The sequence below is a fragment of the Streptopelia decaocto genome (assembly GCF_964273445.1).
Source record: "Streptopelia decaocto genome assembly, chromosome: 14".
Taxonomy (NCBI): domain Eukaryota; kingdom Metazoa; phylum Chordata; class Aves; order Columbiformes; family Columbidae; genus Streptopelia; species Streptopelia decaocto.
In genome coordinates, this window is record NC_138669.1 from 9,618,323 (window position 1) to 9,641,897 (window position 23,575).

A 23,575-nucleotide genomic window follows, 5' to 3' on the forward strand; every position below is an offset into this window, starting at 1 on the left:
TGGGCCTCTCTTCATCAGGCTGCCCCAAAAATTGCTATAAAAATGTGAGACTGGCTCTATATTATTCAGCTAATAAGAGTAAGATATACCAACATGACATATAGCCTCATAAACATACAGCCATGTCCAGCACTGGTAGTACTGCTGATCTAGCAGTGTGGACCTGAGGAGCCCACTTCGATATTCAGCACCAAGGTCAGCTCAGGACCACACAACCCATGGACACCCACCCCGATTCATTAAAAAGTCACAACTCTCATGAAAAATATAGAGCAATCTGGAATTAATAAAATATTTGTTGGAAATAGGTGATCCCAATAGAGAAGATTTTACAAAAACAAACAAACAAACCCACACGATCTAAACCTTAAATTTAATGCATTAACTATATTCTTTATAGAACATTCTATGTGGAATATAATGCCAATGGTTAGATGTGACAATTTGTAACAGTATTTACTATTAGTAATGCACAATGCAGCTACCTATATGTGTGGTGGAAGAAAAGCCAGATGAATTGTTCACTGCACTTGCATCTATTTTTCTTTGAATTGCCTATGTACCAGATATGGGCTAAATCATGCCTTTAGGCACAGTCTTGAACAATGATCATAAATTGCACTATCTCAGAAGACATATTGTAGCACAACTCCCTCTTTGCTTCAAGATAGGCCAGACACAAATTAACTTCTTCAGAAACAGTCTGCAGCATTTCTGCAATGTCTCAGATGTGCTCATTAACCAGGGCATTGCATTGTTACAACAAGAGCCTATTTCTCTTTCCACTTCTCCTTGTCTACTCCTCAGCTTCATCTTCAGAGAAGAAAGAAGGTAGCAGATTGCATGTATGCTCCCCTCATATGCAGACTGAGACAGACATAAATTTTCACTCCCTTAACAGATGTATGTAGTCTTTCACAAACCTAGAGATTCCTTTTGTTTAGGTTTAACTGACTTATATTTCCTTTGAGTGTGGACTTGAAACACGGAGATACATTGGGTAGATTGAGATGGATCTGCTCCTAACCTTAAACTGATCTGGATGGATGTGAAATGCTAACTCAAACAGCCTCTGTGTATTTTATATGTGTAAAAAGGCAAATGAAGTCTTACTGGTTTTGTTATGTATCAAGCCAAAGAGTGCTGTAATTTTTAGAGAATGAATTGTCATAGGTTCTGCACAAGACCATTGCAATCCGCCAGTGATAACAAAGCTACACTGACAGTATAAAACCTCTAAAACTTCAAAGTGGTTGTGTAGATTGTGTTGTGTGGTAGACAATTCTGGTACATAACCCAAAATGAACAAAGCTGCAGTAAGGTTAGAAAATGTTGCCAATGCAGTAGGCCAGAATATGTAGTATTACTAGAGAGAACATGGCAATAATGCATATGGAAAATCCCAAAACAAATAGAAAAATCAATCACTGTACATTTACTTAAGTAACCAGACTGATACAGTACTGCACACAAAGATATTTCAGCCTAAAAGTTGTCCTTTAAGTGAATCTAAGGACTTTTTTATGTGGCAATGCTTACAAAATCTAATCCAAATTATCTAACTATGTGTGCTTCGAGTAGCTTAATTAAACCACACTAAATTTGCATGAGTACTCACCCTTAGAATTAAAGTAAACTTAATTCAATTTAGGTTCGTTTACTTCAGAGAAGAATAAAGCTAAATTAAATTGAGCTCACTTTAATTCTCAACATGAGTGTCCACATAGATTTTAATAGTTAATTAATCCACTGTACTTTCATAAGTTAAACTGCACGGATTTTCATAGTCTGTGTTTATGTAAACAAGCTCTAAACACAGTCTTGTTATTTCAAGGCTGTTCTATTTTCTATTACACTCCATATGGGCTAATTTAACAGTCACTAGGAGAAGCCAAGTATTAGTAGATTGTTCTTAACTGAGACTGTATTTTCCATCACTGTACATAAAAGACAATTTTTACATATTCTCTGAATTATAGTTCTTAATGTAGCCCTTCAGTCCTTGAAGTCTGCTGATGATGAACAAAAGAAGCTAGATATAATTCTTTAGACAAAAATGTGTTTCTTTAAATTCCAAGTTTTAAAATTATATGCTTAAGGATGTTCCTTTGCAAAATAACTTATAGCATAAGAATTGGATTTTCTAGATAACAGATGCGGTAAAACCATGATTTGAAACAATTTTTGGACTGTGTCCTAGCACAAATCAATCTTGTGGAGTCTGAAAATGCAAAGATGGATCTTGAAATGGTAATTAATTTCATATCATCATTTTTGATCAAAGAAGAAACTCTGACCTATAGCTTTTAAGGTTGTAACTCAACAATTACAAACAAGGTTTTTTTCAAGTTTCACTGCTCCAAACTTTGTTGGGTCCCTTCATTAGTTTCAATTTTTAAAATGTTCTCCAGATCAGGGGGCAAAAACTCTATCTTTGGCTGCAACTCTGTTCAAATCACAGCTTGTTAAGTATGGTTCATGTTAACTGTGATTTCAGTTGGCAGGGCACTAGATTAGCTGTTGACATCAAGCCAACATTTAATTTTGTTTTCTTGAGTCATCTGTTGCCAGTTCCCATGACAACTGATCTTCTAGTCTTCAGATTTACTAGAGAGTACCATTAAAACGGCCAGGAGGTACATATAGGGATTCTTTGAAGTAGATGGAAGTTCAACTGTTTTCTTCAATGGAAACTAAAAGATCTTTTCAGCTTTTACTTCAGCAACATGTGACTTCTGTTCATAAAAACACAGATGTTCTTGTATAAAAAAATAGAGAGAAGGGTAGTTTTTAACATGAAATCTGTTTTAATGTCTTTCTACTACATCTACAGAATGAAGGTCTTTGTGTCTAAAATCACATGATGCAGAGGACAGGCAAAAATATTTTTCTGTTCTCACTTGCACGGCAGTAATGAAAGATGAAACTTAAGATACCGATTCTTTTGATCTTCACTAGAGTCCCTGTATGTTTCAGTTTCTTTTTTCCCAAATGTGTGACTTAGGTAAAGGAAGTATCTCAGGAAGACGTAATTAGTGCATTAAGTCAATGCAGAGGTTGTAACAGATCAGTGGAAAAGACCAATCAGAATGCTATGGGAGCTTCTTGAAGCAAAAATACCTTTGGCTAAAAATGTTAGTCAGTGTTTATAAAATATGTACAACCCATATAGCCACAGGTTATAAAAGCATTAGAAAAAAATTGAATAGCATAGTAGGTCACTAGCAGTCATTCCAGTAGAATGTTAATATGCAATGGTTACTTTTAAGACCATCTCCCATTGAATCTCAAAGAACTCTGTGCAAGAATGGTTTGCAAAGTCTGAATTCCACATTCCTCTTATACACTGTGTTTGAAACCCGGCAAAGCACTGAGCACCCCAAATCTCTTTGAAATAAATAGAAGCACACACATAATAGAAAAATCTGCACAACTGGTACTGTTAGAGACCTAAAAAAAAATCTTCATTAGGTAAACATTTGCCTCTAGTATATGGGAAGGAAATAAGCAGCTACACAACTTTGTCATTTGATGTGGGTATTGCCCGCTGCCCAGGAGCTTGTCCTCACAAGCATTACTTGTGGGAAGACGTCCTGTTATCCCAGCCTTCCCCGCGAAGTGCAGCAGGCATCACAACACTTGCAAACTCAGGTGTGGACACAATATTGAAAACTGCATTCCAAGAGTTAATGGCCCTCTGCAAAGGCAATAGACTAGAGGTTGTTATGCACCCCATTCAGATTATGTCTCATTATACATATTTGGATGACTTTTCCAGTTTGGTTCTTCAACAGCAATTCAAGATTGCTTACCTAAATGTGAGGGTACATAGGTCTATCATCTCAATTAAAACAGAGAATAAGGCAATTACTCTGACAAAACGCTACCTTGCTTTTCTTCTTCTCTGCCCAGTGTAAGTACTTAAAACATTTTGAAGATAATGGAGGTGTATGTGGGAGAAAGTGAAAGATAAGAAAAGAGAACACGCCAGCTCCTCAGCCTGAGTTAACTCTCCCAATTCCTCTGCAGACACCCACTTTCCACAGCTGAAAATCCAGCCCGTTGGGAACCATGGGTGGCCAAGCATGTTTGGTAGCAGTTGTACCGCATGTAACTAAGTGGCTTCCCCTTCTGATAACTTTCTGCCACCCTTTGCACCAAACTGTTTGTTACAACTGGTGAAAACTGGCGTGAAGTAACGAGGCAGCTCTGTGGCCGGGAGGCCTGATTGCCATCTTCAGTGCTGCAAAGGACATTAAACCACAGCAGACATTAACTCTGGCAGGGTTTGCTGTAAAGGTTCAGGTTGTGCATTCAGGCTCTGTGTGATTGTTTTAGAATGCAGTTGCCTCGTGAATGTCATTGATGCAGATGCTGGCATACATTTAGAATGCTGTGTTTCATGTCTTTCTTTCATCTTTAAATATATTTGAGTAGGTTTTTCTCCCTTCTAAAACAGCTAGCATAACAGGTAGAACTAAAAATGATCTAATAGCTTCAATGCCTTAAAGCTACTGCTATGCATGAAATTCAAACTGTGACTATAAAAGGGAGAGCTTTCTCTCTAATTCTTATTTTTAGCTATTTCTGTATTTTTTAGAAGGATATAACTTGTTGATGTTTCAAGTTAACATAAAATGTTGACAAATAAAATGCAATCTGAAAGTTATTAGGGGTCATCTGTGGAACAGGAGGTAAAAGTCTGGGGTTTTTTGAATGGTTCAGAAGGCAAGAAATTTAAGAAGATTAGTAGTTAGTAATTAAGGTTATAGAGTGACCCAAATTTGTATTTACAGTCCTTATTGTTTTAGTTAAAATTCAATGGTATCCATTATACTTGAGGAAATAATTCCTGGTAAGTAATATATTATATCTGCACCTTCTTACTTTCTATCTGCATATTCCCTCTGATTATATTACAGCTTTCCCAACACTAACATCAACTTGCACTTGCCTGATTATTTCTGCAGTGTTCAGAATGTGTATTGTATGAGTTCAGCAGCCAAATACAAGCAGTATTGCTCAGTTCTAGTCCAATACCTTATGTCAGATCACTCTATGACTGAGTGCAATTCTTAATTAAGTTTATTTGCATGCATGTAAAACATATGCTTGGTTATTCAAACCTTGCTTTGTACAGATGTTGCCTAATTTTGTTAAATGGGAGAGACTACTATAACTTTTAGGAGAAATTAGCCAGATTAGAATAGATTGAAACATTTGAGTGTGTTCCCAGACAAACGCAGCAAATTGGTACCTTGCTTGTGAGAATTTAAATATTCTATCTATTTATGAAGGCTCTGGAATGAGAATCTGTGATTTTTAATAAACATGGATTGTAGCTGGAGTTTACCACATGCTTCATTCCAGCACAGTTGAGTCAGTGTGTTCTGAGACATCCACATATTGAAGACACTCCTGGAGGGTGTATATTGACACACTACTGGAGACTGATTTTTAGATTGAACCGTAACCATTACGCGTTTGGACGAGACCGCTGAGGATGCACACTATGGTACCGGGCTGTCTGCTGCAGCACGCTTTAATCGTGTCACCGGGTCATCCTGTGAAGAGGTAGACTATGTTGTATCCTCTAAACCTGTTCGAACAATTCATGCATTTAATCAAATACTGACATATTTATTATTAATAAAAGGAACAGGAGGATACTAAGAACTTCTTCAGAGAGGCTTAATTGATAGTGCATTGGGTAATGAATGACTAATTAATAAAATGAAAGCAGAATATAATGGATTTGTACTTTGTTTGTACACAAAAGGCGTCATTAGAACCCTTTAACCATCATTAGCTCTGTCTCTTCTGCAGTGACTCATTCTGCTCCCTGAAAAAAGTCTGGCTGCATTATAAAACTGCCAAACCATACAACTGACACAGCTAAAACTTTCTAGATTGTCCTTCTATGTAAGCCGGTTCTCTGAATTTAGCGAATTCCTTCCCATTTATTTTTTTCCTATATCATGGTGAAATGGGCTATGCAGACACCTCAATGCTACTCTCAGCATAATGTTCTAAAAGTGAAGATGTACAAAGAACAATCTGTTTGGATTGGATCCCCTTACTGTACCAAACTGTTCTGCCACAGGTAGATTCTCAAGAAAGGACCCACAGACATATAAAGGGATTTTTCAAAGCTCAGCTACAAAACCATGTTTCTAAAATGTGTGTATTTCTAGTAAATAAGACAGTCATTTACCAAAGAACTAGACAAACACATAAGAATCTGTGATTTAACAAAAAATTATTCATGCAATCTGGTTAAGTAGTCAGTCGATTACAATCATTTGATTGAAATATGTATCAGTGGTAATTGTGTGCTTAAATGCTTTGAATGCTTAGTATAATATATTGTGCAAAATGAAATAGTCATGGCAACAACATAGAAAAGAGAGTTCTTTTACATACAATGAAGAAAATTTGTAATATCAGATGCCAAAATATACAAATCATTTGTATGCACAAAAATACCATGAGTGCGTATGCAAACCATTTGATTTTGCCTGTTAGTTATTGTAATTGCCATTAACATGTGCAATTACTTGCTTTGCATCACAATTCTAGGTGAATGGTTAAATCAGCTACAAAATTATGAATAGCTGAAAAATTCTGTTACAATCCCCAAGCCACGTCATTAAATCTCTTATTGTATAGCAAACAAAGTGCATATCATGAACTAAAAAATTGCAAACTATATCATTTGCTGAAGTGACTACAGTATTTGCAGAAGAACTGAGGCTCCGTTGTTTACACAACAAGAATTCCACACGCAACAGCAGTGAAATTGTCCTTCCAGTCCTTCCCACCAGGTCACACCATCAGGATGGGTTATTCGGGCCCCTTCAGACCCTGACTGTTCTGTTGAGGCTGTTATATACTCTTTACACTGTCTATGATTCAAGTATTTTAGCACTTTCTACATAAAACCATCAGCAACAACTTAGTTACTTGACAGACATAATCGACTGGCTCTTCTCTTTTTTGGGGGGTTGGGTTCTCTTCTCTTTGGTTGGGGTTGAGTTTTCTGGAGTCCTTTTCAGGAGGAGAGGACAAGAATATTCTGACAATAGAATCAAGTGTTACAGTTGTAAATGGACTTTTTGGTGGAAAAATGGAACATGAGGATGGTTCTGTAATATTTCTGAAGGAACATCAGACTAGATTTGCCCAAGCAGTTCTACAAGACTGTTCCACAGTTAAATCCTCTTGAATCTAAAGCTTTGTTCTCACCTCTTATGATGGCCACATGGCTTCATTCTTGCATCTGCATTTTAAATGGTTTTAGAGAATCTGTTCTTACAATTTTACCCATTGGCCAAAATTCAGTCCTACATATAACTGAAGTTTGAGCAACCTCTTTTATATGGATTTTAGAGCCAAAGTTGGTAGTCTTAGGTGGCTTCTCCTAAGCTTACTCAGAGCTAGTAGGAGAATGTGGGAAATCCAGACTACGCTTCGGGTTGTGCTTTCCACCTAACTAATATATGAAGAGAAAAACACACCAAAATATAAAGGTAAACAGGTTACAGCTCCCATCCCTTCTTTACCTCTCCTTTTCCCCACCTGCTCCCGTTCACCCCCCCAAAAGGCTGCAATTATTATTTTTTCAGCAACAATGGTAAAAACTAAAAAAATAATAAAACCTGATGGCTACCCACCCTTATCCTAGAGCTTGGCCATAGCTGCAGTGCAGAAAAACCTAGCTACACACTTTGAGAATTCAGATTCAAGCAGCAACACCAACAAAACCCCAAACTCCGTCCTCTCCCATCAGGACCTGGACCACACGTAGATTGTAATTACCAGAACTATTGCTGAGGAGAGACCATAGAGAATGCAATTATGCCATTAGGACAGGATAATCAGAATAGCTTGCTTATTAGAGAAAACCATATACTTGTTCTGTGCTACTATTTTCACTTATATAAAATAGCTGCCTTAGGAGATACTATAATTAAACAGTGATTATGAATATCAAATGAATTTTCAATGGATGTGTTTAATGTGATAGCACAAGACTTGAGAGAGAATCACAGTTTAGTGTCCATGCATTTAAATAGTGCAAACAGTTTTGCAGTAATGCACTGGCTTAGACGTGCAAAAGTGAGTTCCTGTTATGCCCAGTCAAACAAACGGATGGGCAGTGGTATCAAATGCAGACATGAAAGGCCTGTTAAAAACATATAGTTAGAACTGTTAAATTTCAGACAAACTCCAAAAAAGAAGAATATAACTACTATTGAAACCACTGTTACTGGAATTGGATGTTGGAGCCACTTTGAATTTGCTGATTTGCAGATAAATGGATAAGGTGCAACAAATACACAGTGCTACCTGTGATCCCGGAGCTGATGACAATTTATGAAAATGATACTATGTACATCTATGGAAAACAATTGCTGAAAATAACCCATCTGTCATGAGAAATAATCCTAAATAACAAGGTTGTCACCTCAAGCAGACTTAGATGGCAATGGAATAGATGAAGCCTGCTTCACATCTTGGAAGGCAGAGTGTGTTACAGATAGAACAACAAAGAAGTAAAGCAACTACTTAAAACCACTCCAGACAGACTATTTCAGAGCAGTTGCTTTGAAGTCAGACCTTCTGAAAGCTCTCCAAGCGACAAGATGAGAGTGGGAGCACTGGGTCAGTCAGGCTTATTGCAATGGTAAAATGCCTACAAAGGAACCTCAGTGCTGTTTCTAGAGGACATAAAATATTTGAGTTACAAATAATTTTGTTGTGTTCACAGATGTGTGTTGTGTGGGAAATGAGGGGAAAAAATATTTTGAGAAGGTATAATTAAAAAAATTCAGAATAATAGTCATTATTTTAAGGTTTGGGACATGATCTGGGTGTTTAATGAAGTGGTACAACTTTGGCATCTTAGTGGCCTGTCGGGGATGGGTTTATTGATTTGTGGCATCAAAGGACCATAAGATCTGACTTGGAAGCTGTAAGTCGGGGAATACAGTGCTGCCGTTAACAACACATACAGGACAATTTTTGCAGATTTCAGCACACAGTATTCATTATTCTCAGGGGAATCTTCTAGTACCAGTTTTGACCTCTTCTACACAACTTCCTTTAGCTGTAAGACCTGAGCGTGCTTGAAACTTTTGAATCTTGGCCCTCAAGCACCTGTCCTTGCTCTGAGCTTGTTGGAGTCAGACAGGACTGGGAGACCCACAGCTCTGACTCTGCAGGAGCCACGAGCTCATGGAGCCGTTACCCAACATTTTCATGACCCAATACCAACACCTGTAGAGCTGATGCAGGCTCCTTGGAAAAGTCTTTGAGAGTAGTATAGTAGAAGAACAGGATTTATGTGGCAAAACAGCTTCCAAAAAGTTGCCAACCACAGCAATGTGCAGATAAAAAGCAGCCACTTACTATAGCTATATAGACCTTGCCTAGTAGCTGTTCTTTCAACAACTTATATATGCAATTACACATCTATTCACCATCGCTGCAGGTGCAAGCTGAGCAACAGCATGTGTATAAATGTGTGTGGGTGTGCAAACGCTTCATTATGGTGATTTGTTAGCACAGTGAGTGAAGCTTTGTGTCCAAAGAATGTGTAAATTAGGTGCTTAGCTTGAAAAACAGTTCACTTTGCCTCCTTAGCCCATCCCTCCCACAGGCATTGGAAAATAAAGGAGTTAAGAGTTCCATTCCCCATCAAAGTGGCAGCTTCCATCTAAAACCTACTCCTGCTTTCTTGTGCTGTCCTCGGTTTTCTAACAATGAAGAGAAGTGAATCTTGAGGAATTAGTCATGTTCAATGACATCTTAATCATGTGCATGATACGTTCTTATGCAGCATTAGAATACGAGGTGTCCCATCTTGTGTTGTCATTTCTGGGACAGAAAACTGGGACTGCTAGCTGGCTTTAAATCATTTCTCACATTAACGAGATTCTGACCAGAGGCTCTCTTTCATGTTCAGGATATGCATTGCATTATTTTCTATTATATCACAGTATGTTGCAAAGGAACAGTTAAGTTACCAAGACTAATCCTTTAAATCTTTCTTTCGTTACAATGTCAGACAAAATAAGACTATGCCATATTTTTCTAATCTCTCTTGTATTATGAGAATATTATGATCTATAACAACAACAAAATCCCTAAACTGCATGTGTTCCCGTTGGCTCTGATATGCTTAGACTCATCTCTTTCTGTCAGAAAAGATATTTCTAAGTCTTTATGATTTCATTTTAACAGACACTATCAGGTTAAAAATCAGACCATTAACATAAAGCAGAAGAAAAAAGTTTCCTGATATTCAAAAATTGGTGTAATTGATGTAATACCTGATGTTCTCCTCTTTCGTTGAGAAACTACTTAAAATGAAAGTCAATTTGGAAGATCTAGGGTACCTACTTCTGCTTTTTTTCTGCTTGGATACATACATTTAGATTAATTTGTTCGAAAGTAGTTTTTGTTCCCAGACAACTTTGCTTCAGCTACCAAGATCTAAAAAAGATTTCTGCAGTGCTGGGATGGCAAATTGCAGGGGAATTTCTTGAGGGAAGGTGAGAAGGGAATTTGAGTTAAAAACTAATTAATCAAACCCACCAGAAGTAGACTTCCATTTCTTTTAATAGGATGTGGAGGATGGTTGGGAAAGGGAGGGGGGTAGGGAAGAAAATAAAATATATATATAAAGGTGTATCCTCCTTCTGAGAGATCTGTCCTTTTGGATAGAGTGAAAACATCATCCCACACCTATTCAAAAATTTAGGGTGTATTTCTCTGCTGATATTTTCGTGATCTCTAAGCTGTGAAGATCACATTCAGTAACTTAACGCTTTTAAAATCACTTCATTAAAGCAGCCAAACAAACCATGATGTCAAAATGAATAAGCTCTTGGCAGCGCATCTTTTGTTTGCGTTGGGGGGTGTTATTGGGGTTCTTTTGTTGTTGCTTTTTTTTTAATAAGCTACTGCAAAATATGTCTAAAATGCTCAACAGACAAAGAAATAGAGGAACATATAAATATTAAATTCCAGGATGGGAAGTGGAATGAATTTTCTGCAGGTGCAGGACCCAAGAGAGCTGGTTATATAAAACATCTCCCAAATTCCCAAATAAGACAGATGAATAATGCCCCAGGTCATAGTACAGGTTTTTTCAAAGAGGCTGGTAGAACCAGAGACCTTCGATGTGCTGGAATAAAGCCCAACACAACCTAGAAGTAGTCTTGTAAGAGCAAAAGTGAGAAAAATATAAATGGAACAGCAAGTTGCTGAAAATGCTTTATTCTATTTTTTGCTCCCAGGTTCTCCTTTCAGAAACAAGGGTTATTTAATCACTTTTCATGTCACCCGCAATAATTTTGGAGCTTAGTGGTAACTTTCAACAAAGGATATAGGTCATGAAATAAGACACTAGTGACCATTATTACTTGTGGGAAAAGCCTCAGTGTGAGGTCAGTTTTGCTTCCCCACCACACAGGAGAGACGCTACAAGTGCCCTAAGGGAATGGGTTTCAGTCCAACTGACACTTCATTAGGCAATTGAGGATCCAGTCTGAAGTCATAAGTCATAAATGAGATTTTAGACAGTTTAAGATCCAGCTGAGGACTGAAAATGCTGAAACGATAGGAAAGCAGGCTTTGTTGGCTTCTCTGTTGATACAGTAGTAAAACCCATTCTATTTTCAGAAGAATAATTTGGGAGAAAGGCATCTGGAGCAGGGGGCTCCTGCATTTGCTAAGGCAGAACAAAAGTGCCAGCTAACAGAACAGGCTCAGACTAGATGGCAAAAACGTGAAAAAGCTGTAGAGAAAACAGACTTAAAATAAAACAAAACCCAAACTTGCAGTAAGCTCTGGCCTTTCACAAGAGAACAAGAGAATAGAGGAAAGCACCAGCTCGGTGAGATAGGAGGAATGCCAGTTTTCCCAATCAGCCTCTGTTGTCTTCGAAGTTACGTTGCTGGGCTGAAGAAGAGAGATCCAGGATACAATTCTGTTGCAAGTTAAGGCCCCTTTTTAAAATGTTTTCGTCTGTGCACTATATTCCAGATTTTTTGAGGATGCTTCTTAGTATTTTCACTTGTTAAAATGATCGCTCTTACTTGGCTCCTTTCAGTTTATTCTTCTGTTTGAATTACAGCAGAAAGAGTACACTACAATATTAAGTCTATTTGCTATCTATCTTGACAGCTGTTGTTCACATACCCTATGTTTGCCTTAAGAAAATGCGCATCTGACCATATAATCTGTTAACCACTATTGTAAGGGTTCGAGTAAACTGGCCTCAGGCAATGGCTGATATTTGCTCCTATTGCATATCTAGCAGAGTCAAGGGTTTAGTGAGGATGTATTTTTTTTTGTGTCACACCTTTCAATTCTGAATTAATATCAGGAGTTTACAGTAAAATAGTATGTTCTTCAGGACCTCTGTTCTGTTCCTAAATGTGCAGGATTCCCAGATGACAGTAAGATCACTTACGTTGCTCACTTGCAAGAATTATTACAGTTGCGAGGTTCTATGGAGTTAAGTATCTCATATGTTAAACCTGAAGTGATATATGCAGTTTTTCTCAGTTCTGATTTTTCCATTAATTTTCTTGAGTTAAACAAGAAACTGGGTGTTTAAAACTCATAGTGAACCTGTGGAGAATTTGTATGAGTGGAAGACTAGGCTCTGTTTGTTCTAGAGCTTTCTCTGTATAGTTAGTATTCTGATAGGATACTTACTCTCTGCTTCTAGGCATCGTAATATAGAGCAAAGTGAAATGAGCAACTGTTATGGAATAAACGTTTTAGCTGAAGTTAAGCAGAACTGGTCTATCTAAAAATAGGATGCTTTTCTCCTGGAAACCTCTGCAATCCCAGGAAGCTGCTACCTGACCTGCATAGCTGCTATAATTAAAAAAAAAAAAAAAAAAAAAAGTCAAATTTTTTCTTCTGTCATAAATGCAGAGCTTACAAAATTATAGAAGTCCCGTCTGCAAAGCATAAACTTCAGAGAAACCCAATTAAGTCAGGGTTATATACACTGTCATGCATTGTGAGCAGTCCAAAAGGGGCTGGGGATTTAGGTAGCTGGAGAGGAGGCAAGCAAACAGAACTGAATTTGTCAAACAACCTCAACAGCTGATTTCCAGGGCCTGCCACTGAAAGTCTACACAACTTTTCTCCCCTTTTCTACAGTAGTTCATGAAATCTCCCCTTGCTCTGAGCCATCATTAGAGGTGACTGGCACACTGTTGAGTCAATGTGGTTTTCTCTTGTGCCGTCATTTTCTCGTCAAGATTTAAGGTTCTCAATCCACTTGTCTCACCCTGCCATGCTCATTCAAAATGCAGGGAACAAGTCATTGCGCTGCTTACAGCAATTCAGTGAGCCCTCAAGTGGAGGTTCAGCAGTGCCCATCATAAATCTGACCATCATGTGTGCTGGTGGAGATCAAATCTTTTAACTATTTCATTTCTCTGTTTCCCCACCACAGTTCTCAAATCCAGCTGAAACAATCTTGTGACACTAAGTATTGTGTGGGAAACTTTCCAGGCTCCAGCCGTAAACTTGCTGTCATCCCCCCCAACTCTGCCCATCACACATAAAATTGAAAGCACTTGAACTCTGGAGGCTGAGTATTCTGGCTTAGACTGTGACTTCTTACAAAGCAATCTCATCACATCTCTTACACCTGGAAATAGGGAAAAGTGTATAATTCTTCTGTAGAACATTAGCTAAGCTTTCTGTTGGGAATGTTTACTCTTCTAAATATTCCACACAAATTCATATCATTCATGATGAAAGAATTAAAAAGTATTTGCAGGAGCCAAGAAACCTTTGGACACCATTTACTAATGTCTTGTCTGAGCTTCCCCAAGAACACAGGGCTGGTTCTAGATGCTGAGCAAACTTGCCCAAAGCATCAATTCCTGTGTATGTTATTTAAAGTCAGACACAGAAGATTGACCATCAGTATTTTATTTGGCATTCACGTGTGCTTGTTCAGCCACCCTTTGCTTCCAGCCTGTCTCAAGCTCCAAGCCCAGGCAACCACACTCTCCCTAAGCAGCATCTTCTACTGCCTGTCAAGAGCACAGTCCTAGGCTGGATGGAGCACAGTTCTGACCCAGCAGAGCATTTCTTGTGTTCTTGTAATGATTACAAACAAACAAACAAAAACCCTTGATGCAGGCTGTTTCGCTAAGAGGTAAGATGCAGACTTCTGTGAGCAACAGAATGCAGTGTGACAGATGTTCAGAATCCATCAATATGGGCAAGGCCTGGGGAAGACAGACAGCATGGCCCGAGGGATGGAGCAGCCCTCAGGAAAGGCTGAAGGTTTTACCGCTTTGATGTAATGCAGTGATCCATGTCCAGTTGCTGGTTATGCAGCAACAGAACAGTTTGAGGATGTTAAAAAAAAAAAAAATCAGAATAAGGAAGTTAACACATGAACTATCTCTACGCAAAAATCGTTAAGTGCTTTATGCATAAGGGCATGTCTTTCTTGAGTTATAACCACAGGTCTGCATGCATGAACCAGATGTGATTACAGGATGTGACTGTACTACAGAGAGCAAGATAATCACGGAATCATAGAATGGCTTGGCTTGGCTTGGCTTGGAGGGGACCCTAAAGATCATTTAGTTCCAACCCCCTTGCCATGGGAAGATACCCTTTGATTAAGATCATCTTACTGAAATATTTATGCAGACTCGAGCATGAAGCTATTGACCTGCATCAAGTAGTTATATGATGTGCCCTCTAGGGTACAGATAAATTGTGTATACATTAGACCGTAAATCAACTTAGATTTCAAACAAAAGCGGGGGATTTAATGGGCACAAAGAATCCATTGTACTAGCATCCAAACTCTACACACTAAGAAGCAAAATGAAGGTATCATATTTAGCTTTACTTACTCTTTGGTATTTATAGTTCTGACCTGCTTAGAGAACCCAGGGTAATTAATTCTACATATTAAATTTTAAAAATACAAAGCCACAAAATTGGTTTTAAAAATGCCATAGTGTTATAAATAAATAAATGGTTTAGCCCATTCATTGCAACACAAATCAGGCAGTCTTGAAACAGAGTTCCAAAACTGAAGACTGTGGAAGATCAATACTGTTACTTTACTACTCACTAAAGTAAATAGTTAAGTTTCCAGATAAACATAACTCCTAGCATTATGTAACTCATTACATTTTCGAAGTGTGCTGCAAACACTAATTGACCTAATAATCTTAAACCATCTTCATTCGTAGCTAAAGTGTGAAGTTTTTTTATTATTTGACAGACATACGAGTTTATCTTATGTGCACAGAGAAGCAACTAATTGTGTGCACAAATAATTATGTGTGCAAATTAAGTCTGAGTACTGGTACTTAGCATACGTGATCAAACTTGGAGTTTCCTTTTGTTTTAAAGCAAAGCCTGTAACATTAAAGAGAGAAAGATAAGACAGAGTTTCAGTACTCCGCAGACTACCTGCTAGACTGAACCATTTCCATTCTGTTCAAGTGCCCATTCTGCCTAACTTAGGAGCAGGATGCTTGTTTACTGATCTCTTTAAATTCTGACCTTACTGAAACTGGTGTACATACACCTGCCCAAAGCTGGGCGGCAAGGTGTGGACAAATACATATTTTCTGATTTAACTTTTCTCTGTCAAGTTCCCAGCTACCTCGATTTCATATTGAAAAAGGTCATTAGAAGGTAAATTAATTGCAAACAGGAAGGAGAAGTACTAAAAGGTGCAATGTCACCCATGCTGCTTTCAATGCCGGAGTATAGTCGCTGCAACCAACCTAAGCGCGAAGAAAGAACTTTTGTGCACGTAACTGGGTTCTTTCTGGTGCATGAGAGAGGATTCCCAGGAACTAGGAGAGATATCATATTCAAGATATTCTAGAACTAATAAATTAATTCTGATTCAACAAGGGATAATAGCAACTGTTAGATCAGATAACTAATGAAAAAGCTTTCCACTGACATGTGATAGACCACCTGCTCGAACTCTGACATTCAACTTTAGACCCAGCCCTTCATGCATCCCAAGGGGTTCACTAGTAGTGCTGAGAATAAGAGAACCAACAAGCATCTGGAATATCAGAAGAGCAGCACATTGGGTCTCTCTGATGTGGAGCAGAGCACACACTTGCACTGTCTGACATTCCCTAAAGCTTCTGTGTTTCTAAGTGAGGTTTTGTCCAGTCTTTCTGCTCAGAAGAAAATTATTGTAAAGCTTGGAGGAAAACAAGACCCTCAGTTATTTCTCAAGGATACAGAAGTAACTATAGATGCAAAAAAATGTTCATAAAACAACACTGGGTATTTCTGATGTGATGACCTCACTCTCTTAAATCTAGTCTTAGTTATGATATTGTATAATCAGTATTTCCAGTTCTTGGGCAAAGAGGTTTAAACAGTTTAAGTATCTTTTCAGCAACTACCTACCAACTTGGGATTTAGGAGAGAAGAGAACTGTAAACCACTTCTTTATTTTTTTCCTCCATTTAAAGGTCTCTATTTCATTTACAGAACTGTAATACTTAGCTAAATATAAGTCTCTGAGCACTGGGAACAGTAAAACCTTGGAAAAACCTAAAAACAACCCTCAGCATAAACAGCAGACTTATTAACTGATCTCATTTAACTCTTGCAAAAGTAGCATTAAAACATGACTTCACCGAGCTCTCTCTTGAATCCCAGAAAATAGACTGGAGGAGAAGGAAGCAGTGCTGGACCACAGGCAATGCCCACTAAAGAACTCAGTAGTGCCAACCCCGAAAAAGCATTCCTTAATTTCACGGTGCCGGAGAGAAAAAGTAGTAGCATAGAGAGCAAAACGTGATGGCACCAATGTACACTTACACAAGTTAAAATGGATTATCCCAAAAGTAAGGGGGGTGCGACATTTTCACACATTGTCATGGTTGTCTATATCTCTTCAAATAATAGAGAGTTTTGACATGGTGTGCTCTTCTGCAGTCTGTAGAGCCCTGTCTTTTATGACTACAAATCAAATAAGATTGTCAATCTTTTCTATGCCCTGTGACTGCTGGAAGGATTTAATGAAAGCAATATTTTGGTTTCCTGCAACTGTCTCTGAAATAGATGATGATGTTGAAATCTGTTCTGAATTTCATATCCCTGCCCCCTTTAGGCTCTTGTTTCTCTCTTGATCCTTACCTGGAAGGATGGAGGAAGGGAAAGAGAAAGGGGAAAGGAAAAAAACCTATGATCTCTGGAACAAATGAAATCTCTCTTTGCATTATGGTTTTTTTAAGTGACCGCTGTCTTTTGCCATCTAAATAAACTTCCATCACATCTTAATTTTTCAAATTAGAATTTAACTAGTATTTTAGCATTTTTAAATTTTCTTAACTGCTTCAGAAAATTCCCCTTGATGTTATGGCAGGATGTGATATTTTCTACAGTAATTTTCAGCTCAGAGATAACCCCAGATCTACAATCAATTAAGTTGTGTCTTTACGCACAAAATCTGACACAATTAGACATTCTGGCCTTCTCCCAAACTCAGCGAAAACAATGGGACATTGAACAGCCATCTTAATGGATGCAGGGAAGGATTCTACTGGTTTTAAAATTCTTTCTTATGAGGATTTCCAAATGACAGTTGTGTAAATTGTGATTCTTCTCCTGTGAATCTGGTGTTAAGTCTTGGCACAATAAGAAAAATGATATTCACTTTCTTAATGACAGCACAGTCTAGAGACTGTCTATAGTTAAGCAAGACAAGTATTTTGATTTGTGTTTCTCAAACTCAGGACGTATTCCTCCTCAATGCTTGCTCACTCAGAGTGGGTGTGCTAAATAAAGACTGAAATATGAAGTCCAGTGTTTGCCATACTATACAAATTCTCACCAAGTATTTCTCAGGGGCCACAAAATTGTTCTCTTTAATCAGAGGCTTAAATGCATTAATTTGTCTTAAAGGACAAAATAACTGATTCAATTAAACCAAAGAAACATTAATTCCTTCTTATCTTCCTTATACTATTTCCAGTATTCTCTACCAATAGGAACCATATGCACCATTTAAATGCTGAAGGAAATTATCTGGTTGTCAGCAGAGCCTGTATAGATAACTGAAGGCCATACTTTCTTCTCAGACCACGACTGTGACATCTTAAGTGATCACTTTGAGAAGCTGCATGTGAAGGATCTAAATCAGTGAATTTCTATCTCTGTTTTAGAATAAATACCTAATAAATGACTCTAGTCTAGTTTACTGAATACCTTACTTATTTACTGCAATAATTTTAATACAAACATAGTGGCATGTGTTAATTTTTGAAGGTTTTTACATGTCATAAAATTCACTGTAGTTCGTAAAGATTACATCTGTTCCAGTAAACCAAGGTTATAAAATAGCTTTTCATCTCTACAGTGAATTCTTTGTGAAGAAAAGCTAGATAAGAATCTTTATCATGAAGCCCTGATTGTCCAAGGCTTGGAGTCATTGAAGCTTCTGGTGGCATCAGTCAGGGTTCTCAAAAATCAACATCTAAGGCTATTTGATCCATCCAGTTACGTGTGTTTCCATGCTCTTGCTGGAAGAAGAGGGAGTCCTCTTAAAAACAAACAAAACCCACAAAAACAACACAACAAAAAAAAAACCCAAACAAACAAACAAAAAACCCCAAACACCACTAAAACCAGACTCCAGCTTTGTTCTCCCATGGGAAACTTTCTTTGAGATTTGACCTCAAAAACATTGCAAATGAAAGCACTAGGAAGGTGAACTAGCACTTGCCATCCACAGTCTGTTCATCCCGAGTTCCTTGAATCTCATGTTTACATTGCTCAGTATCACCTAAAAAGACATTACATAGTCCAGTGATAGAAGATTCTGAACTTGTGCAAGACAGCCAGCAAGTCCTGTAGCCCTTCTGTGTACAATCAATGCCACCATTACGCTGGTGTTCCAAGAGAAAAAGGAAAATGAAGCATTGCATCAGAGGATTTTCTTACCTAAATACATGAAAAGCTACATGCTGCCACCTCTACTTTCTCAGCTATGTCACTGAAATGTCTTGTATAAAGCTCAGCTAAAAATAAAATACTGTAATTGTATAGGTCAAGAGGAGGAATATAAATTATGTCTTTAAACAAACCCACATGAGCATCAGAAAAATCTTTAGAATATAGTCTGGCTTCATCTGTTACCACATTTTCTACCTCAATATGCTTCTGAATAGCAGACATAACCAAATGAATTGGTGCAGAATAATCCTTGACCACATCATGCATTCAAGAAAATATTGCAAAACAAGAGTGCATCTCCAGTAGGAATATAGTGTCATACAAATGCCATGTAAAAATAGGAATGTTTGTGTAGTGATCCTTCAATTATATCCATATTTTGTTATTGGTTTATTTGTCTGGATAACTTAAATACATTACTAAAATATTAATGAAAATTAATTTAGTTTTTAAGTTAACAAAGAATCCTATATGTTCAAACTTACTTCTCTAGATGGTTTGTCTGTGAGCAGGGCTGGGATGTAAACACAAACTTTGTGTGTATCATTTAGCACTCCTCAGTCTTTCATTTGGCTTAGACTCCATAGATGGTTATGTCAGTATTATAATGATAAAATTATTTACCAGAATAGTAAAGTAAGATAAATTACAATTATGTTATCTAGCATATGTAATTCTTACAATAGTATAAATTGTACTTGAGTTTTTTGAGTAGCCAATTGTATGAAATTGCTCATAGTAAGTGATTACCTAAAACACTGTAGGATAAAATATTAAGTCCTTTATGTTCACTTTATTACCATTTTGAAGCATACAGATGTTCAATACTGTTTGATAAACAAACTCAAAACCTGAAGAGCTTGCCAAACATGCTAACTTTGCTACTAACTATACCTACCTGGACAAAAAACATACGTATTTATCACCTTTTGTTTCTCCCCACATATTCTATGGATAAACAATACTACAAAAGACATCTTTTCTTGCATATTGGTATAGCTTCTGACGTGCAATGGGGCACTGTCTTATCTGATGAAGTCTGTATTAGGGGAAAAAAATGCTACTTAGTGCGGATAGTTCATTGTCTTTAGAAAAAGCATAATAATGTTTTTATCTTTGTCTTTATGTCAGACATGTTGTCTGCTTTCTTTGTTGTATATTTCACAAAGGTCAAAATAATTAATTAGCAGGAAATAATATAGAGGAATTAAAACTGAGATTGCATCTGCCTTCCTTTCATTAGTCACTTCTGCTTCCAGAAATCAAATGGCAGATACATACATTCCTCTTTCAGTCAAGATTGCCCCTTTGGGAGTGAGTCGAGCAGTTCATCTTAGAAGAGTCCTTTGTTCCCTTCACTTAGGGTATCGGAGCAGTTGGGCATCAGAGATAAATCATCTACTGTTTGCCTTAATTTAATTTGTATTTCACTCCAGAGCAAGGTGCTCGGAATTGCTTGATAAGAAAAATAAATAGAAGACCTTAATATAGTTACAAATTTTAATATCCTCACTGGCTCAGAAGGAAGTAATAGAGCAGGTGTATGAAAAAGCCTGGAATATTTTATTTATTTAGTAATCTGAAAAAGGCCGGAACTAAAGTGCAATCAAAAATTGCATCCAGATGCTGCCTCTTCCTGGGTGACAGTGTCTGGCCCAAACCCATTTCTAGGTTTAGAATTTGGTGTAATGGGCAGTGATGATCAACACCCCATTAATTTCCTTACACTGTTTTCATTAGTCCATTTCTCATAAAGAAGCCTCCCAGTTCTTGTATGACCATCTATTCAGATAGACTGAGAGTGAACTGGCTCTTAACCTTTGCTTCCAGCTTGTCATTGTGTCTTTCTGTGCAATCACATCACATCAAAGTGTTTCTCTCTTTTTTGCTAAAGGGGTCATCATTGCTTATGCTTAGATTATGACAATCTGAAATTACTGAGTCACCACCAACAGACATTTAGAATTGTTCCTCAAAGTGAAGTTAAGCTGAACACATCATTAGCTATTGTTACAAAAAAAAAAAAAAAAAAATCTAATCATAATATTCTATTTATATGCTTGCGCTTCAGCTGTGCCACCCCGCTCCCCCTCCAGCACCATCCTCTGTGCCTACACTTCATAAAGAGATTACGCTTCTCCCTGTGAAGTGAAAATTACCTTCTTGTGGGGAGAAAGCGTTTAATTATGACTGCTTCCCCTTGTCTCCATGGTGATTCCATGCAAACAGCCTGCTTTATTAGACCTGATTTCCCCCGCCCCACCAGAGCAATCTGTGAGCTCGGTGGGACCCCCGGCCGCAGCGTCACCCGCTGCCCCGCGGAGCGCGGCCCGGCCCGGGGAGCCCAGTGCGCCCCTCCCGCCCAGCGCCGGCCGCGCCCCCGCCGCTGCCTGGACTGACGGACGCTGCGATGGCAAAGCCGCCGGGAGAGCTCGGCTGTAATCCTGTTTGGAGCTAAGCCTCTGCATCATTTCAGCACTTACTGCAGAAAATATGCTCCCAATTCCCTGCCCGGCCGGGGTGGACAGGCGTGCTGCAAATTGGCGGATGAGCCCGGCGCGCCCCTGCCCGCCCCCCCGAGCTCTGCCGGGGAGAGCGGGGCCGTTACCTGGGTGCTCCCCGGCGCCGGGGCCCGCGGGGTCAGTGAGGATGCTGGGGTCACTCTGCGACCTGCCTCGCGGGAGAAAGCAGCCGGTCCCTTCTTCCGATGCAGCCATGAGGTGGAGGGCGGGAAGCTCAGAGGCGGGGGGAGGAGGAGGCGCTCATGGAGCCGGAGGCGGCCAGGGGACAATGGGGACGGGGGTGCGGCGGCGGCGGGACGTCAGCCGGGCAGGACCAGCCGCGGCAGCATCTTCCCCGGCGCCGTGGGCAGGCTGCGGCGGGGCGCTCCGCCGGCACCGGGCACTCAGGGAGCAGCTTCGGGGGCCTCAGGGGAGCGGGCCATGCTGCCTGGAGTGCTGGGGAAGAGCCGGGGCGCCGGCCCGGCCCCCCGCCGCCAACCCCTATCGGGACGCCCCCTCCCGGGACGTCCCCCCGAGCGTCTCTCCCGGAGTCGCCTCAAGCCGCCGCGCTGCTGAGCGCATCCGTTGGAAAACATTGGGATTCTCCCATGGTGCCCCGCGAGCGGCCGCGTGACGTCACGGCAGGGGGGCAGGCGCCGCACCTGCACCGCACAAAGGCGGGGGCGCCGCAGGTGCGCGCAGCCTCGGGGTCCCGCCCCAACCGGGAGCACGTGACCCGAGGACGTGGGGAGGGGTCGCCCCGCCTCCGAGATGCGCAGCGGGGACCCCGCCCGGCTCGGCCACGGGGGCGCTTCGCCTACCGGGGAGAGCGGTGCGATGCCCTGGCAGGGGGCAGCCGCCGCCGCCGTGGTGCTCGGTGTCCGGTGCTGGTCTCCACCCGGGGCTGGAGCGGGGTGTCCCGGGGAGGTTTGTTTCCCCTCGCGTCAGAAGGCGCCGGTTCCTCCCCGGCGGGATGCGGTGGGGTCGCGGCTGTCCGCTCCGCGCCCCTCCAGTTCTCCGGCCCAGCCGGGGTGTGAGGGACGCGCCCGGTGTCGCCCCTTAGGCTGGGGCTATTGTCCTGACTAAGGAGGTGTCTCACGGTGACCCCGAGGGAACAGGGTAGTTCGACTCAGACTAAATAGTTTGAGAATCTGTTTCAAGGGAATAACAGTTTTTATGGATTTTTTCCTTGTCTTTTCCTTATGTCCCCGCCTTGCAGTGTGTGCCCGCAGCAGGGCTGCCCATGTGTACCCCGAGCTCCGGGTGGGATCTGCTTGGAGTTGTGACCTGTAAAAACCAGAGATGATTTTTAATCGCTCACCTAGTAAAGTCCTACAGACCGCTCAATCAGCGCTCGTGAGGACCATGGGGGTTCTCTCCTCCTTCATTACAGTAGGGTAGTGTCGATGAGCGTGAGTGAAATGCTGCTTTTTATCATTGCATGGAACCAGCATTGAGGAATACACATATCTATAAGCAGATTTCTTAGGCTGACTCCAGAGCAATGGTTATAGGCGAAACTGACTGAGTTCCTATTCAAATTGTAGAGATGAAACTTTGTGCCAGAAAATTTCCCATTAATCCAGTCATTGGTTCGTGTACATACTTGTCTTTACCGAAATGTACAGCAAATATTTTGCCTATCTTAAGCAAGTGTGTCTTGGCTGTTTCTGAAAGCAGGAGCAGACAAAGTAGTTCCATGGGGTTGTGTCATTGTAGTAATTTGGAGGGTTTTAACCCAAATTTATCATATCTATCACACAGAAGAGTGTATTTGCCTTTTTTCTTTAAGCAGGAGTTTCAAAATTAACCACCTGCACACATCTCATTTGGGAGTCACCTTTGGGCTTTGTATTCCCTCAGGTTTGGTCAACTTCCTGACCTAAAAAAAAAAGGTGGCTGTGGGCCTGCATTTAACGCAGGGCTTGATAACAAAATTCTTAAAGCAGGATCTACATTCCTTCTGGGAACAGGAGAAAATAAATGTGAAGCAAAGTCTTTTCTTCCTGTTGGAGGATCAATGCCAAAAGGAATGGAGCATTTTCACAGAACTAAATAGAAGTTGATGGAGG

At 39.9% G+C, this 23,575-nt stretch overlaps 1 protein-coding gene across 2 annotated transcripts in view; it reads right to left on the reverse strand.

Moving 5' to 3' along the window:
* The window catches only part of PHACTR3 (phosphatase and actin regulator 3), a 100,164-nt gene extending 78,430 nt beyond the window's left edge, over window positions 1-21,734 (reverse strand). For both annotated transcript variants that reach the window (XM_082065434.1, XM_082065438.1), the window contains exon 1: window positions 21,611-21,734. In XM_082065434.1, coding sequence (XP_081921560.1) covers window positions 21,611-21,719 — 109 coding nt within the window. In that variant the 5' untranslated portion in view covers window positions 21,720-21,734. The remainder of the gene's footprint in view (window positions 1-21,610) is intronic.
* Window positions 21,735-23,575: the final 1,841 nt, after the last annotated feature.